We start from the raw sequence: 19,148 nt of genomic DNA, 5'->3' as shown, positions 1-19,148 counted from the left end.
GATTTGGAACCATGATCTACACAAAATACCTGACGAAGGCCAGCTGTTAAAAAGATGTAACATTCATTGTCTTAGTTTCATCCAGAAAAGAAATTGCCCCTCTGTGCAAGTTATTTGGAGAAATGTGTGCTGCTTGCCTTTCCAGATGCTACATTGTTCCTTTCTGGTGACTTTTAAAAGCTTAAAAAGTAACAATATGACATTAAAAATGTGTATGTATATGTATATATCTTTGGTTGGGTTTGGCTCCCCATTATTAAGTACAAAGCTTTTAAAATTCTTAAATTCATTCTTCCTGTTCACTGTGCAGAAAAAAACACCATGAAATTACTGTTATGCTTTGCGTACACCCATTATTTTTCTAGTTTTATTCTTTTAGAAGTAAAGTCGCTGTGGAATAAGAATGATGGGCAGCAAGACACTCAAATGTGTGCATTTGGATAGGGTCAAGTTACTTAGATACCATATATTATAAAGATTATATTCAGGGCTTGTATTAGGAAAAGCTATTGCATCACCAAGGCTCTGTACTAAACAGAGTGATTGTTACAGATGTGACTATAAAAACGCTCATGTTTAATTTATGGTGTATAATGCTAGTGCTCTGTATTTAGAATGAGTTTAGAACCATACTCCTGGCTGACACAGTAACTGAGGTATTCAGCTTTGGTTTTCAGTAATATGGCCCAGTTCCTACTTTCACAGTTAAAATCTCATGGTACTTCATGGGTTGTTTCTGTTTCTCAAATCCATGCACCTGGTACAAGCATTTTATGAATTTATTTTTTTATTAAACATATCCTTTAAATATATGGTATTTTCCTATAAGTGACACGTTTAGTGCTGAATGACTAATATTCTGTAAAATAACAGCTAGAGAGAGCTTTTGAAATACAAATGTTTTAATACTCCATGGTGCTTAGAGTTAATGCATGTCTCTTGCCTATATCTACTGCAAATATCGACACATACTGTTCATCTCTTTTGTTGTTGTTTTTGTCTATTGCTATTTTATGCATGAGAAAGTTCTTGTTTTCTACTCTGTACTTGGCCGGCTTTTTCTTTTTTTGTTACTTAGTCCTGTGTTCGCACTGATTGCTTTTTTGCATGCAAATTACAGAATGTCATGTAAATGAGAAAGTTCTGAAAAAAAAAGGAAAGATAATGCTGAGTTCCAGTTGTCTTTTGTTTGTGCATAAGTGTGTAAAATATATGACATGGAAATATCTTTAGAATGGCCTTTGACTTTCCTTCTGGTGTATTTTTTTTATTACTCAGGAAAGGAATGGGTATTTTTCCCATTGGAAATATATGACGAATCTGTTACCACTTGCTAATAATACAGGTGCTGGGCATGAAAGACTTTTGTCTTGCCATCCATTTATGGAAATAAAGAATTATGTATTTTGCCCAAGCTAAAACTTCAGTTCCATATTCAATGCAACTTTTGTATACTGTGCATGAAACCCTGGCCCTATTGAAATCAATGGCAAAAATCATTGTCTTCAATTGGTCTAGGATTTCACTCTTGTTTCTACATCACCTATGGATTTTCATGTTTCTTTACAAATATCTCAGCAGGTAGTCAAAGGTTAAAAGGGAATCTACAATTCTATTTAAAAGAGAATGAAATGAGTGTGGAAAAAACAAAAAAAAAAAACAAACAAACAAACAAACAAAAAAAAAGATAAACCCATGCTTATCTTTGTAAATTATAAGCTTGAATGGTTCAACTTACAAATGTGAATTAGCATTTCACAGAAAATACTGTTTTAACCAACTGTGAAGACATTTATTAACCACGTTATTGCATCAAACGCAAGAGGTAATTTGGCAGTTCTTGTCTCCACTATTCCTAATAACAAGAACAAAAACCAATTAAATTAAGTGGAGAAATATAGTTTATGGTGGGTATGCTTTTAGTAAACAAGCTTTGATTCTTCATTTAAAAACAATAAAGCACTGGGCACTCTTTGGTTCTTGTGCTAGATGTTTCTAATAGCCATACCCCCTAGGGAAGGTTTTGCTGTAACGTTTGAAAAACATAATGAAAATTTGGTTGTTGAAAACTAATATTTCTATCCCTGCAAATGTTTTTCTTGAAACATCCATGGGAATTTAATATTCACTGTTTTTTTCCTCAGTCTTGTATATTCTTGAATTGTCTTTTTTCCTCCATTTTCTCCGTTCTCAATCCTAGGTCCCCTTACAAAGAAACAGACAGATGATTTAGGTGATAATGACGGTGCTGAAGATGAAGGTATTTTTTTGCCGCCAAACTGATTTGCATGACAAGGATCCCTGAAAATCTTTTTTCTCCCCTCTTTTTTTGACTTCTTGTCTTCTTTTGAAGAGTTCTTTTTTTTAATTCCCATTTTTGATGTGTTTTGTCTTCTTGCTTGTTGTTATACATATATATATTTTTCATTTTTTTAAAGAAAGAATGTTGTTAAGTTCTACATTTTGATACAAAACAGTAACAATATTTAAAGAGGAGTTTTTTTTGTTTTCTTGAAATGGACTCTTAATATGTTGCATCCCACCTTTTGACTGAATTTTGTCCATAGTATTTAAACTAACACTCTTTTAAAGTTTCTCTGTACACCTTTTTGCATGTTTTCTAACCCTATGTGTTTCACCAAGTACAAAGATGTTTCTTTTTTCACTGACATCAGTTTGATAAACATAGAAAATGTTGTGTTTATTAAAGGAAAATACAGAAAATTCTTAGAAAGTGTCTCTTAAGCAACTGAATTTCCCCAAATACAAACCCTTTTCACTTACATTGCCATGAACAAACAAAGCAAAATTACCCCACCTCCCTGTAAAAGAGCAGTAGCCCTAGAATGGCAGACAATATTTGCAATTGATGAGGTTCTGTGCAGCGTCAGAGAATTCAGTGGAGCTAAACTGGCGGTCATCTAAAGGAATTTGATGCCTTCTGTTTTTACAAGCATATAAAGATGCCCGTCTGCTTGTGCTGACCCTTAGAAAACTGTATTACCAAGTAAAATTGGAAGTTTGAAATGTCAAGTATATTATTCTGGTTATGAATTATGTCTATTAATCAAATAATTTATGCAGATTTGATATTTTTTCAGGGCTATGAAGATGGTAACAAGAGGCTTTTTCCCCTGAGCAGTATCATCCCTTCAAGTAGATGTGCTTCAAAGTTCTGAATCTTAAACACACACTTTGTATATTTTATGGTCAACAAGTAAAACTAATTACCGTATGAGACTGGTAGAATTGTTGGTTGCTTCTCTGCTAATATCTGGTTTGTGGGGTTTTTTTGCCAGATATTAAGATTAAGCCTAACTTGTACTATAAGGCTTTTAATTCAGAAATTTTTCATCACAGAACATTAAGTGTTTTACTCAAACAGAAATATGCAATCTTATCACAAAAGATGAAGTAAGGCAAATATAAGCATTTAACTTCTTACCCAATAACTGAACAGAGACTGAAAATCTCCCCTGAAAGCTCTCATGTGTTGTGGTTTAACTCAACAGGCAGCTAAACATCACAGAGCCCCTCGCTCACTATTCCTCCCCACTCCCAGTGAGATGGGGAGAGAATTGGGTGGGGGCAGAGGGGAAGTGAAACTTGAGATAAAGACAGTTTAATAGGACAGACACTGAAGGGAAAATAATAATAGCGATAAAGGAATTAGAATATACAAATATTAGAATATATGAAGGAATTAGAATATACATTAGTTCAAGGCAAAATATTGCAAGGAACATTCTTGCATATTCTCCAAGACTTGTGATAGTGAATTAGGCAATGGAGAAGTTACTCTGCCTTGTTTTACCAGTATGTTTTAAGAAACCATTTGAAACCTGGGTTATTCATCCAGTGGACCTTAATGGCTCTCCTAAACTGCTGTATAATTGCCAAGACAGATGCTAATGGCTTTATTGAGTCCTCCTCTGTTTAGACCCTCACTTAAAAGAGACTACTAATTTTGCTAAAATTCAGCAGTGAGTACTTGCTATCAGAAATCAGTTTAGTAAGTAGAATCAGATGAGAGTAGGGATCTCAGTCTTTGGAGAACAAGTGCCCATGTCAGAGAAAACCTGTCTCTCACACTGACAGTTGGAAACAGAGAAGGAGCTGTAAGAACACAGCAGTCAAACTAGAGGGGAAGAAACATTTACAACACTAATAAATCTCTGTAATTGATAGTACTGGGATTAATTTTCTCTGCAATACAAGTGACAGTTTTTTCTTTCCATGCCAGCAGAAGAATGCAAGCAGTAATTAGACTTCTACTGCTTCTGAGAGTCATAGAGAGGTGGGGCAAATTTCAATCTTTATGATCAATAGACACTGAATGCTGCTAGGATGTCTGCTCGGTTGGTAGAAAACCTATTTACTGAGGCCCTGCATTTCACTCTCCCTCGGTGGAGGAGCAGTATGAGGTGACCTCCATTTTGTGATCTTACTTTTCTGCATTGAAACTCCAGCACTTATTGCATGTGCAGAACTGAAGAGTTCACAAATGTAAGTCATGGAGTTGGGTATAAGCAGCAGGAAAGAGAAAGGCAAAGCAAAAAGCCATCTTAGCTGTCTAGATTTATGCAAAAATATCAATCAAATCCTTCAAATACATTTTGCACTATGGTAGTGTTTATTCAATATAAAAATCTACAAATGAATAACTGGGACAAAAAGCCCCAAATGCCCAACCGAATGAATTATGAAGTTGGAATATTAGGGAGACTGGGTGATACACAGTGAAAAACAAATGGGTCATACAACCATAGAATCCATTCTTAAAATGCTCAGGATGTTCTATGTATTAAGAAATTTGAAGCTCCCATGTCCATTTCTTGTATTGTACCTTTCCTAAAGAAAGATCTTTAATATCAGCTTCTTGGATCAAATGTCTGGAAAGTATTCTGTATTGCATCACTCAAACATCAGAGTTTGATGAGAAGATTTAATTTTAAAACAGAATTCAATAATCTTACTCCCATCTGCTGCTACATGTCACTACCACACTATTGTAGTCCAAACCTTGCCAGCACAAGCACTGGAATCAGTAATCAAACTTGGATCTCTGGTATGTACTGCAACCAGTAGACCAGGCTTAATTAGATCATTTTTCATTTTTGTTTTCAAAAGACCCAAAGGCAGTGGTGCACATTACCAGCTAATGATCTGCAAATTTGCTGCTTAAAAAATGAAGGTGCTTTCAAATTCTGTGAGTCAGAAATTTGTGATAAATCAGAAATTATATAAATGTATTTTTCCCCAGTCTAGATGAACGCTGATTTCAATTTAACCCTTTCACATCTACACTTGAAATTGCTTACCTGTTTTTCAATAAGTATAGAACTAAATATTAAGCAGGAACCAAAAAAAAAAAAAAAAAAAAAAAAAAAAAAAAAGAGTACCAAATCATCTGCAACCAGTGAGCACTGGGGCTTTCCTTCTTTGTAACAGTGGTGGATATGCCTATTTACTGATACGCAGGTAAGCAGTATGTAGTGTAGATGCAAGTTTTAAGTTGCTGAGCAGTTAAATAAACCATACGTTCCCCAGTCTAGAAACAAGGCTTAGTTTAAAAAAGTAGACTATTTTAATCCTAATATCTCAGTCTTAATTTTTGTAAAGTAATAATTTAATTTGATTTAATTTGCTATAGCAAATTATAGCAAGAAAAAAAAACAACCCAGTGACTCTTTATGCACTCTTAGTTCCCATATGCTAAAATACTTAGTGGGACTTAACATACAGCAACAGAAACCATTAATCAGCCTATGTTCTCAGGGATCAGAACTGGACTTCTAGGTAGTTAGTGGTGTATGAAATATTGTAAAGGATTGCTCACAGATGAATTCTTCTCAGCTACCATTCTGTCATACAGAACTTACCTAGCACATAAATCTGTCAATATTAAATCCTTATTTAGTCCCAAATGTTCTTTAGGCATCTCTGTTTTTAATGTATTCAGTTTCACAGTATCCCTCTGCGACAGAGGAATGCTATTATTCAATTTTTAGAAATGAGGAATACAGACGCTAAGTTTGAGGAATGCAGACACTGTGTCCATAGTAAAGCAGGGAACTGAGAATACATGCCTCAGAAGTGGGGTCTGCGCTATAATTGCTGGATGTTTCTACCCTTTCCTTCCCCATTCCAATCTCTCTGTGAAAAAGGAGACAGATTAGGAACAGATGTTGCTGTTTGTTCACAGGCTGTAACTGTGATGATTCTGATCATTTAGTCTGATGCTCTGTCTTATATGGGCTATTGGACTTCATTGTCGGCAGGAAGGTTTTGGTCTAGAGCATGTTTTAAATCACAACAAACAAAAATCCACTCAAATTTTAAATTGCTAATGATGCAGAATGCATCTGCAAATCCGTTCTTATGCTTAATAGACTGTAGCATCATTGGTGCAAAAGTGCACATTTCAGAATTGAGGATCTTCTTCAAAACCCCCTATTGCTCCATTAGTATTAAAACAGACTAGGTTGCTAAGTTTGGCATTTCGTCTGCTTTCAACTGTCATGGTATTAAGGAAAGAGAGAAAAAAAAATCTCCATCTGGCATTAGTTTGTTTTCGGACTTGAGAGATCAGTAAACAGCAGAACACATTTGTCTACCTCACAAAGCAACCACATGCTCCAGCCTTAATTACAGCCTTTAATGAGTTCCAGCCAGGCTAGAATAACACAGATCTTACCACTTCAGGTGAACTTGCTGACTGATACACATAGACATATATGTGATTCCTGTCACCTATTCATGTTAGTTCTGTGATGCCAACTCCCAAATACAGATTCCAGTATAACTTGCATATTAAATTTTGCTAATTATATTTTCACTTTACACTGAGAACCTCAGGACAGATTATGTTGAGTTTTTGTGGTGATGTTATTAATACTTGGAAATGTGCATAATAAAAATTCTGAAAGACCTTTAATTTAAGCACTGCTTTGGGGCTCCATTACATTTTAGCACTGCCAAGCATTGCTTGTACGGTGAAAAGTCTGTCAGCTTTTGCATTTCTAACCATCATCTTTAATAATTTAAAATGACACCTACCTGGCTGTTGAGGTCCTACTCTAATGAGAGTCTGATCCAGGTTCTTTTCTGTAAAAGCATAGGCCTTTTTTTATGTTATAATATACATTCATAGAGTCCCTCCATCATGATCTCAAATAATTTTTTAGGTAGAGATAGTTAAGTGTTTGAGAATGCACAAAATGATTGGTTTGACAGATACAAAAACAAACGAGATAATTCTGTTTTCTGACACGTGGTGGCTGCAGGTTATATTTTAAAATTAAATGTGTCTAGAACCTTGCTGACACCCCTATCAGAAGTTCAATAGTTACTTTAATAGTGTCAGGACATTTCATTTTATATCACATGTTAAAAACATGGCATTAATGGATGTGTGCATATTAGCTCTGTTAAGTGCACTAGCTTATTAAAATAGCAGGGTGTCTATGAGGCATCTGATAGATTTGACCTGAGAGGTCAAATACTGTTAAAAGGCTTTTAAATCATTAAGAGTTGCACTGATTGGTACTATGCTGTACTTAAATATTTTACGTCAAAAGCTTATGGAAGAGCTACACACATAGCCATATTCTGCATAAGGAGTATGTAGAATCATAGAATCAATCATAGAATAGTTAGGGTTGGAAAGGACCTTAAGATCATCTAGTTCCATCTAGTTCATCTAGTATGTTTTACAGTAACCAGTCTAAAAATTTTCCATGATCTTGTGTTGTTTCATATTCAAACCCCAAGATTTACTTAATGCTCTATGTCAAGGTGTTATGATTCTTTATAACAATTAGCAAAATGATGCTTGTGACATAGGTGCTTAACTAACTAGTTGTTTCCAGGTAGGCTTTCTTCCTTTCCTGTTTTGGTTGTTCCCTGCAAATTACCCTTGCTAGGTCATGTGGCCAATTCACATCAGCTTCAAATGACTGAAGCTATAATTATGTTTTGTTATTGATGATAATTGTGACTGGTATTCACAGTCAGACCCAGTTCCCTGTTGTGTGACGTTACAAACATAGAATAAGACAGCCCTATTCCTAAATTGCCTGTAACGTAATTAAAACTAGGCATAAAAAGTAGAAGCAACAAACATTAGAAAGGTACAGAACAGAGGAGATGATTGAAACTGTAATGAGAAAGTTCATGTATGTGTCATAAATAAGACCATTCTTTGCTATACAGTAAGACCTATTTAGATGTTTTATGAGCTAGCAATTTAAAACTGAACAAATCACAGCACTCATAACCGATGTTGTGTGTGAATGAAAACAGAAGAGTTGTATTTGGGAAGGATTTTGAACAGCACTATTACTGCATGTGTCTTTGAAAATATTTGTCTGCTTTTTAATTAAGGCAACACTTCATAAAATCCAACAAAAAGTACAGTACACAACTAAATTAAATCAGTATATAAATCTATGTTGGCAGAAATACCACATTTCCACCCCAATTCTTCAGGTTCAGAATGAGCTACTTCCACAAGTAACTATTAATCTGCATCCAGGAATAACTATTAATCTGCACGAGAATGTGTAGCTACAGTTTACTGAGACTATTCCAGCACATGCACACAAAGGACTCATACCAGCCTGTAGGAAAAAAAAAGTGAAAGATGTATCAAATCATTTGCTGTCAGCTTTTGTAAAGTATCCAAGTCCCAAAACTCAGTTATTTTCTTTGATGAGTTGGACACTTAACTCCAATAAACACTTTTGAAAAGTGCATCTTTCTTGCACTTTTGTACAAATACAGAATTTCTCCTCACAAATTTTTTTCTCCTAATATTCTCCAAGAATACTATCTTAATACTTCCCCCTTTTAAAGGATGGTAGTTTTGATGGGAGAACATTTACCCTCAGGTAGAAATAAATTCTTAATTGTGGTCTAATTTTTTTTCGTTCTTCCTTTGATCTTATTGTTTAATAATATCCACTAGTTAACTACATCTGCAGTTAAACAGTTTTCTCCCAGATAAATGTTCACACCTTTCAAATATTCCTAGCTATAGGTTGCAGCAGTGATCTCTGATGTGGCACATAGGCAGAGATGAAAATCAGTCTATCTGACTGCAACCTGTACAAGAATATTAGTAGTAGGAAATAGCAAAAGAATGATATAGACAGAATTTACTCAGAGAATCACGCCTTTATAAATCAGGTCTCACTCATGAATGTGTGCTTCCCTTCTCAGAGGAAGGATGCCCATTCTTTTCTAAATATTCCAATATTATTTTCCAGATAAACAGGCCAGTACTACCAACATTTCATTACTGTTCGCAGTTGGTGCTCTGTAATTCTATGTAATTTTAATTAAAGAGGAATTCTGAGACAGTCTCCCCCTGTGCTACCACCAAGCATACAATTAACTGTGTACAATTTCTGCTGGGAACAGTCACACAGTGATTTCAGATTAATAATTTATTATTGCATCCATCTTTGTATCCAAAAAAAGAGCATAGACTATGAACAAACCATGTACTGAAAACAGTATATGAATTTGAAAAGACTTCTTCCTTGGTGTAGATTTTAAACCTCAGGAGTTCATAATTCTGTTCTGGGTACAGTGAAGGTGAATAATCTCCATAGCTTTACACTCTGAAAATTGCATGTTGGAAAGCCCTTACTATATGCTTGAGTGAGGAAAGCAATACAAGCAATTTCATGCACAAGTTTTCATTGCCCTTCTGGTCTTGAATAAATGATTGTTCTAGTACTTCCAGTATGGAAGATCCAATTTCTACTCTTGACTATTCTGGCATTTTCTTCAAATTGGAATCAAGAATACAACGTATTATATATAACATATATATGTTACATATCATGTAATAATATGTTATATTGTTGCATATAACAATAGCAACTGGCTTTCTATAAACAGACATATCTGTGCTGATCTTTTTCAGCAAATTCAAAAAGCAGGATTTTTCATGCAACTCTCCTCACCTACCAGTCTTTACAGTGCTTCAGAAATAATTCAGACAACTTCAGAGAGAGCTTACTTGAAAGCTTCTTAACTAAGATTCCTCCAAATCAAAGGAGTAAACAGTACATCTGAGGTTTCTTCAGATGGTGAAGTGAGTAGTCAGGGAAGTCACTTGAATACTGTTACAATGACAAAAAAAAAGTTCTGAAATCAGAATATTCTTGTACATTTCCTCATTGGGAAGTTTTCATATGCTCTCTTGCTATTGTCTTTCTTGATTTTTAGGGACTATTAAGGACTATTATGACCTGGCCAGTGGCAAAGACTCAAGCATCTAGTGCATGAGATCAAAACACAACTTAATCCAGATGTAAAAGTCTAAATTTACACCTTAGCTGATTTCTTTAAAAGACTTTAAAAAAAAAATCTTTTAAAAATATATATTATCCCACTACTAACTGTTGCTTTGAATTGGTACTTAAAAACAACTTTCTTCACAAGGGGCAGTGGTGTTCAGGTATTCCAAATACTTTTCTGAGTAGATCCATCAATTTGCAAATAGGACTATGTGGGGGAAGGGATACCCAAGTCAATGTCTTAATTAAAAAGAAACTTAAACCAGTATGTCAATATCTAATTTTGTTGTCTGAGAGAATGGCAGAGCTTCTGAGATTTAAAATTGTTACCTCTATTTAGAGTTACTTTTGAGAACTTTGCAATTTGTTTCAATGTAGGCAGCTATTTTTCCAAATATGCAGTCCTTTCCACAATTTAGTAAAATAAGAAGGACCCACGCACCCTAAACTTCAGGCTCCCCAGGTTAAAAATAATATCCGTTTGACATCTAGTATTAAACAGCTTCCAAGTACCTTTTGAGAACTTAGACTTCACATCTATCAAAAGACAGCTGTTTCTACACCCCTTTTATGAATTACTTGATTGCTTCCATACTGGAAGAATGTTATGAGCAGAAATATTGTTTATCTTAATATGGTGAATTGCCTTTAGCTAAGTAAACAGAAAGATGGACTAAGCTTTCAGAAGTGTTAAGACTTTGACTAAATGAGCTCACACTAATGTTAGTAGATGTTTTACATCAAATTCAGCAGGAACAGAATCAGACCACAGTCCTATTGCATATGAGGAAACATTACAATTTTCAATTCCTTTCTGCTTTTCTGAGGCCAACAAGTGTTTTAAAAATACAAACTTCAGTTACAAGCAGGCCACAAAAAAACACGCCCACCTGCCCATTTCCTTATGTAAAAGATGTTGCTTGAGAAACACTTCAAGAAAAATAACCTCACTAAAAAATTCAAATATTGCATGTATCTTCTTTGGTACTTTCCTGAGATAAAATGTGTCCTAATATTTTTTCCAGACATTCGGGACAGTGGGGGACCTAAGCCTGTCATGGTGTATATTCATGGAGGGTCCTACATGGAAGGCACTGGAAACTTATATGATGGCAGTGTTCTAGCAAGTTATGGGAATGTGATAGTCATCACAGTCAACTATCGCCTTGGGGTACTTGGTAAGAAACTTTCAGCTTTCAATTAATCCCTGCTGTCTGCAATGCAATTCATGTTATATGTGAGAATGTATTAAAACAAAAAAATAATCTTGTAAAACAAAAGGCTTGTGTTCTGGGGATGATATGAAGACACTGCAAGTATTATCTGGAAGAATCTGCTGACATGCTTTTAAGGGAATGAAACAGGTGTTCCCATGGCTGAGCTGTTCAGACAGAAGAGTTTGCTGGGGTTTTATTGTTTGCTTTTTTCCTGTAAATAATACTGTTTTGGTTTTTGTTTGGGTTTTTTTGTTGTTGTTGTTGTTTTTTGGGGGGGTTTTTTGTTGACAGGTAATTGAGGTTGTTTTTCTAAAAAATGTAAAGTGCTAGATAAAAGGGTTTTCTGTTGGAAGTTTTGAATACCACGATTTTTTCATATTTTGAAAAGCTAAGGAACTTAAGAATACATTATTTAATAAGAGCTGTACTTTGCACCTGTTTTGTTGGTGCTTCATTGTGTTTTTGAAAAGTGTTTTGAGTATAATTCAAATACCTCCTGTATTTCTTTTCTAGGCCAAATTAGAGAGTGAATAGAGTTGCTTTTGGTTGTTTCAAATACAGTGAATAGGGCATGCTTATGCTCTTGGTAAACTTGCGTGGTATCCCTCTTGTAGCTTGTATGTGCAAAAATTTATATTTTGCTGTTCGTTCAATAGAGTCACATTTGTGATACATGTTCCCCAGCTCTTGGGACAATACGATTGCTGTTTCTTCTGTATATTCTACTGAAATGTTGCATGTTCGAGACTTCTGAAAGCAGGAGTTCAATTTTGGGGTATTATGGAGGTCAGCAGAATAACTTCAGAAAACTTACATAGGTATAGGGGTATTCCCTGTAACTTCTAAAGTGGTGTGATAGGCCAGGTGTCATTCACAGCAGAGTTGGTTCTGAAGACCAGTTTTCTATTCATGGGCATTAGTTATGTCTGCTACTCTTGTTTACTCTAGTTTTTTTCATGTGATCAGTTTTTTTCATCATTGTTCTGTTTCTTTGTGGTTTGAATTCAGTTAGCACAATTGCTGAACCATCGGTTCTGGTTTGCTTATCTGAGTAATATTCTTCCAACAGTTAGATTTTTGTTAAAAATTTGGCTGAATGCAGTTTATTTTGGGGGGAAGGAAGCGGATTTTTATTTTAGATTTTGAAATTTAATCTACTGTGGTTGTGTTTTACAAGGGACTGAATCATTTCCAGACACATCATAACTATTTCTTGCTGGATTTATCTCCTTCATATCGAGTTGGAGGTTTCATCTGTGATGTACTATCTTAAGCAGGAAATTCTGACATTTTGTATGTTTTTCTCTCTCCTCCTCTCTTCCAATTTGTATAGTGACTTCAAGTCCTAGGCACGTATTATTACAGCAGTTAATAATCTGTAATCTGTGCCTCTAATCAACAGTTTTACACTGTGCTCTCATCTCTGATATTTCAAACATTTGTCTCTATTATATGCCAGTAGGGTATTCCATCCAGTAATAAAGTATCCGTTATCTGAAAGCACTGTTTATTTTTGTAAATTATTTAGTCTAATTCCTAAATCATTTGTATTTTCAGTGTTTGAAAGGGCTAGTTGCTTGAAAGATGAAAATTAATTCACCTTTGTTGATGATAATGGCTTTTGCACTTGTAATTTAGTACTGGTTCTTGAGACAACCTACTGCTAACATCTTACTGAGATTAGGAGGATTTAATTTGTGTTTGTGTTTTTGTGGTTCTTCGGACTCCGTGGACTTTACAGAGCCTCAAGGGGCAGAGAGACAATTTTCTTTCAAGTGAGACCTATTACAGTAAAACCTCTAAAATTCATTGTAGAATTCAGTGATTGGTATGAATACCAGAAATTATTTTCAAACTCACTAAAATAACCCTGTAGGAGGCTTGCAGGGTTTTCTTAGTAAGATAACTGCACCTGTTAACTATATGTAGAGGTTGTTCGTATATTTTATATCTGGTGCAATGCTTATCTGCCATGTATTAAATAACAAATGATGTACTGAATAGGTAGCGCAGAAACACACTATTAATCGCAGAATCACAGAATAGTTAGGGTTGGAAAGGACCTTAAGATCATCTAGTTCCAACCCCTCTGCCATGGGCAGGGACACCTCACACTAAACCATGTCACCCAAGACTCCATCCAACCTGGCTTTGAACACCACCAGGGATGGAGCATTCACAACTTCTTTGGGCAATCAAAAAAGAAAACCTGCATAGTTTTCAATTTTTCTGCCTTTCTTTGTTTCATGGTCTCAGAGTAGAACTTTTTGCATAATGAGAGTAGATACCAACTTTTACTTTTGCTATTCTGAAACTCCTGTTAGTTACTGTGCAGCAGAATGTTGTCCTTTGCTATCACATGAAGTAAGGTACGGTTTACAAATATATAGCTGACAAATTCTCAGCTTCCCTTATCTGATCATATCCCATAAGGTGAGAGGTTTAAGCCTCACTGTCCATTGCCTGTGGGACAGATCTAGGAGATCTCACTTCACTGCTGTCTAAAATGCCTGTCTCTACAGGGAGAAGTAATATAGGGATTTCTTTTCACATGAGAAGATGTAGAGAGCAAATAAGATCTATCTTCTCACTTTCATATGACCTTTATTAATCTGAGTTTCTTGTACCAGTCCTGTACCAGTCTTTGTGGATATACATCTTAATATAGATGATCTCTGTGAGTCCTACGCGTTCTGCTGTTGTTTCACCAAGATTTGCACTGTGACGTTTCTTAAGAAGGAAGCCAGCCAAATGAATGTTTAGAGCTGCAACAGCAGCATTTTCTTCCAGACCACTAGAGATAGAAAGGGAGGATATGATGTGATTCGTTACAGTACTATTAAGTCCACAGTAGACAGCTTTTGGTGCAATTCAGATCATTTTTTGTTTATTCTGAGTTGAAACATCCTTTGTCTTATAGGAAGATCCTACTCAAGGATCTGCATTTTACAGAGTTGCAAGATTTGCTTCAAAATAAAATGGTGGATGTCACTTAAAAGTGAAATTCCTTTGGAAAAGAGAAAACAATGATAAAAATTAAAGAAATACAAGCAAGCACATTAAAAAAAAAACAGACCAAAACCCAGTGAGACCCATGGCACAATTCTGTCTTTGGAAAAAGTCTGAGAATGAAAATATGTTAGAAACTTTTCTTACACATAGATAGATGGAAAAGAGAGCTGTTTGCCCTTGAAAATTGGGGACTACTGAATAAGAAGCCACTGGAAACAGACTGTATATCTTCTTTATATTCCTTTTAAATGCAAGTCTTATGCAAGCAATCTCATCTGGTGAGGAATATTATGCAAGTAAACTAATACCCTTGAAGGACTGCATAGGAGTAAGTGCAAATACGTTTTTATGGCTTGTTTTTAGGAAAGGACAGATATGAAGACAAGTTTAGATTTTGAACTCAAGTGATTTGAGACTTCAAATGTTTGTTTAACATATATCCATCTGGTAAAAAGCAGAAGCTTTTTATTTAAATTTCATACAAGAAATGTTAAAGGATTATAAAAGGAGTCTATTTAACATCCAGAAAAGATAATGATAGATTTAATACTGTGAGTGCCATTTTCTGTTCTCTCATATGAAAGGTTTATTTAGAAAAGGAGAATGCTTTGGGTCAGCACTCAGGAGTGGGGAGAAAGGAGAGAGCTGGTTTATGCTAACTGCCTACTCATTTCTTCATTTTATGAATTTATACTTCTTCCTCTTGATTATCATTTAACCACAGGACTTAATAGAACTGAAAGAAACTGAACAAGGGGATGAAAGAATGATTCACAGGAATCTCTAGGTTAAGCACTCCTTTACATTTCTCTCCTTTTTCTTTTTCCCCTACAGAAACAGTAAATTGTCATTCCAAGTGACTGGGTTAAAACAAAGTTATAAGGAAAAAAGGAAAAAATATGTGTATTTTGGATTTTCCATTTAACATTCTGAATTATGTCTGCATTGGGAAGGCAAACATTCTGTAATTGTAAAACCATAATTTATGCCAAAATAGAAGCACACCCACAAGTGAGATTGTCTTGGTTACGCTTTCTTTAAATATATGCAGTTTCCTTCTTGAGGAGGGTATGGAAACCATTGTGTCATTTAGTCTTTTATTTATATTGTCACCCTTTAGTTGGAGGATATTGAATGGAATTACTGAGTAGAAAACATCTGCCCAGATATTCTGCCACCCTGATTTTTTGCCAGTTTGTAACTTCTGGCCTTGAACACGGCCAGGGACGGAGCATTCACAACTTCCTTGGGCAACCCACCCAGTGCCTCACCACCCTTAAAGAACTTCTTCCTAATATCCAGTCTAAACTTTCCCTGTTTAAGTTTTAACCCATTACCCCTTGTCCTATCACTACAGTCCCTAGTGAAGAGTCCCTCTTCTCATCCTTGGCCCCCTTCAGATACTGGAAGGCTGCTATGAAGTCTCCACACAGCCTTCGTTTCTCCAGGCTGAGCAGCCCCAACTTTCTCAGACTGTCTTCATATGGGAAGTGCTATGAGCTCCATTATCATCCTTGTGGCCCTCCTCTGGACTTGCTCCATGAGCTCCATGTACTTTTTATGTTGAGGACATGAACTATAAGCAGTACTCCAAGTGAGGTTTCATGAGAGCAGAATAGAGGGGCAGGATCACCTCCTTCAACCTGCTGGTCACGCTCCTTCTGATGCAGCCCAGGATACGGTTGGCTTTCTGCGCTGCGAGTGCACACTTCCTGCTCATGTTCATTTTCTCATCGACCAGCACCCCCAAGTCCTTCTCTGCAGGGCTGCTCTGAATCTCTTCTCTGCCCAACCTGTAGCTGTGCCTGGGATTACCCCGACTCAGGTGTAGGGCCTTGCACTTGGGTTGCTTGAACTTCACAAGGTTGGTATTGGCCCATCTCTAAAGCATGTCCCTCTGGATGGCATCCCTTCCCTCCAGCGTATCAACCGAACCACACAGCTTGGTGTCATCGGCAAACTTGCTGAGGGCACACTCAATCCCACTGTTCATGTCGCCAACAAAGATGTTGAACAGGACTGGTCCCAACACCGAGCCCTGAAGGACACCATCCATTACTGGTCTCCAGCTGGAAATTGACCCATTGACCACAATTCTTTGCATGCGGCCATCCAGACAGTTCTTTATCCACCGAGTGGTCCACCTATCAAATTGATGTCTCTCCAATTTAAAGACAAGGATGTCGTGCGGGCAGTGTCCAACACTTTGCACAAGTCCAGGTAGATGACATCAACTACTCTACCCTTGTCCATCAGTTCTGTAGCCCCATCGTAGAAGGCCACCAAATTGGTCAGGCAGGATTTCCCCTTAGTGAAGCCATGCTGGCTGTCACCAAGCGCCTTGTTGTTTTTCATGTGCCTTAGCATGCCTTCCAGGAGAATCTGCTCCAAGTTTTTGCCAGGCACAGAGGTGAGACTGACTGGTCTGTAGTTCCCTGCGCCATCCATTTTCCACTTCTTGAAAGTGGGGGTTATATTTCCCATTTTCCAGTCATTAGGAACTTCACCTGCTTGCCATGGTTTTTCAAATATGAGGGACAGTGACTCAGCAACTTCATTTGCCAGCTCCTTCAGGACCCGTGGATGGATTTCATCAGGTCCCATGGACTTGTGCATGTTCAGATTTTTAAGATGGTCTCGAACCAGATCCTCTCCTACAGTGGGCCCAAGGTCTTCATTCTCACAGTTCCTGTGTCTGCCTTCCAAGACTTGGGTGGTGTGGTCAGAGCATTTGTCAGTGAAGACTGAGGCAAAGAAGTCATTCAGAACCTCAGCCTTCTCCAAATCCAGGGTAGCCAGTTCTCCTGATAGCTTCTGGAGAGGGCCCATGTTGTCCCTAGTCTATCTTTCATTTGCAATGCACCTATAGAATCCCTTCCTGTTATCTTTAACATCCCTAGCCAAGTTTAATTCTAACTGGGCCTTAGCTTTCCTGACCTGGTTGCTAGCTTCCTGGACAACATCCCTGTATTCTTCCCAGGCCTCCTGTCCTTGCTTCCACCTTTTATAAGCCTCCTTTTTCCTTTGAATTTTCCTCAGCAGCTCCTTATCCATCCAAGGAGGTCTCCTGGCCTTCCTGCTGCACTTCCTTCTAGTTGGGATGCAGCACTCCTGAGCTTGCAGCAGGTGATCCTTGAATATCAACCATGAGCCTTGGGCCCCCCTGCCCTCCAGGCCTATATCCCATGGAACCTTACCAAGCAGGTTCCTGAAGAGACCAAAGTCTGCTCTCTGGAAGTCCAGGGCAGTGAGCTTGCTGCACGCTCTTCTCACTGGCCTGAGGATCTCGAAGTTGACCATCTCATGATCGCTGCATCCAAGGCTGCCCTGGAGCATCACATTTCCAACCAGCCCCTCCCTGTTGGTGAGCAGCAGGTCAAGCATGGCAGCTCTTCTTTGTCAGCTCCTCTATTACACGCCATGCCCTAACTGGGGTACCGCATCCTTTTTGCACATCCTGTGCCCTAGCTCCCTGGTTTGGGTTTTGCCCGCTCAGGGCGGGGCCGTCCCTCCTGGCACCTCCCCTGTGAGTTCCTGCTCTCCTCAGTGGAGCTGCTGGCACCTGGCCAGGGCTCTAGGCTCCCTTGGTGGCTCTCGCTGCTCAGAATTGAGGCTTCTGGCCCTGGGGTTTGCCCTCGCTCCAGGGTAGAAGGCTCCTCTGTGGAAGTACCTTTGCAAGTGACCGATACTTTTGCAGAAGCTTCTTTCTACTTATGTTGATGACTTTCAGAGCTTCATGGATGATGTAGTGACAGAGGGTGAACCTTATTATGCCTTAACATGTTTTGTTGCTGTGTGCCAGAATCCGTTAAGAAAACACATTAGCTTGAACATACACGCTGCTTCGCTGCGGACACATGTTAACCAGCAATATCTTATTGGTTAAAGAGGTACACGGAAGATAAGGATACAGCCCTGCAGTATCTGCTGGGTCATCTGTGCCAAGCCCAGCATTTCTGCCATTGGCCATCTTTCTCTGAGCATGACATTGCACATTCCAAGCAAGTAAAAGGTAATGCACAACTTTATGCACGTGGGCTTATTCCCTTTACTATAGTAATTCCAGACTGTAGCCTAGTTAACTTGTTCATGGGATGGAAAATTATTTAGGTGACCATTTGCAGGACTGAACACAGAGATGAGAATATATTAGAATGAAAACTAATTCAGAACAATTTATAAGTACTTGCCTATTTCAGGAGTCTAATTCCATTGTGATTGACTAGAAGTTATTGTTTTGATATTTTCTAAATAGAAGAGCATACCTTTGTTGTTTTATTTTTGGTTTTCTTTTTGGTTTGTTTTTTTTCAGGGCTTTCAAATTAGGTCTGGTTTTTTTCAGTCTTAATCTAATTTGTTAAACTATTCAATCCTTATTTTGGTAATCATTTACATTGTGTTGTTCCCATTACACAGTTTGGGGTGTTTTCTTCTGGGTTTTATTTTTGTTGTTGGCTTTGTGTGTGTGTTGTTTGTTTTGTTGGTTTGGTGGGTTTGGTTTTTTAATGTTTTTTTAATATATATTTTTTATTTTCTGCTTTGCTTGTCTCCTTATTTTGACATCACGGTAATACTACTGAAAATATTAAACAGAGGATATCTTTCAGAT

General features: G+C 37.3%; 1 protein-coding gene across 5 annotated transcripts in view; it reads left to right on the top strand.

Moving 5' to 3' along the window:
• The window catches only part of NLGN1 (neuroligin 1), a 482,423-nt gene that overhangs the window by 257,990 nt on the left and 205,285 nt on the right, over window positions 1-19,148 (top strand). For all 5 annotated transcript variants that reach the window (XM_065674563.1, XM_065674562.1, XM_065674564.1 and 2 more), the window contains 2 exons: window positions 2,201-2,260; window positions 11,336-11,488. In XM_065674563.1, coding sequence (XP_065530635.1) covers window positions 2,201-2,260; window positions 11,336-11,488 — 213 coding nt within the window. The remainder of the gene's footprint in view (window positions 1-2,200; window positions 2,261-11,335; window positions 11,489-19,148) is intronic.

This window comes from Lathamus discolor, chromosome 3, assembly GCF_037157495.1.
Source record: "Lathamus discolor isolate bLatDis1 chromosome 3, bLatDis1.hap1, whole genome shotgun sequence".
Lineage (NCBI taxonomy): Eukaryota > Metazoa > Chordata > Aves > Psittaciformes > Psittacidae > Lathamus > Lathamus discolor.
The sequence above is the reverse complement of the archived record's forward strand: the minus strand, read 5'-3'. Positions and strand labels throughout refer to the sequence as shown.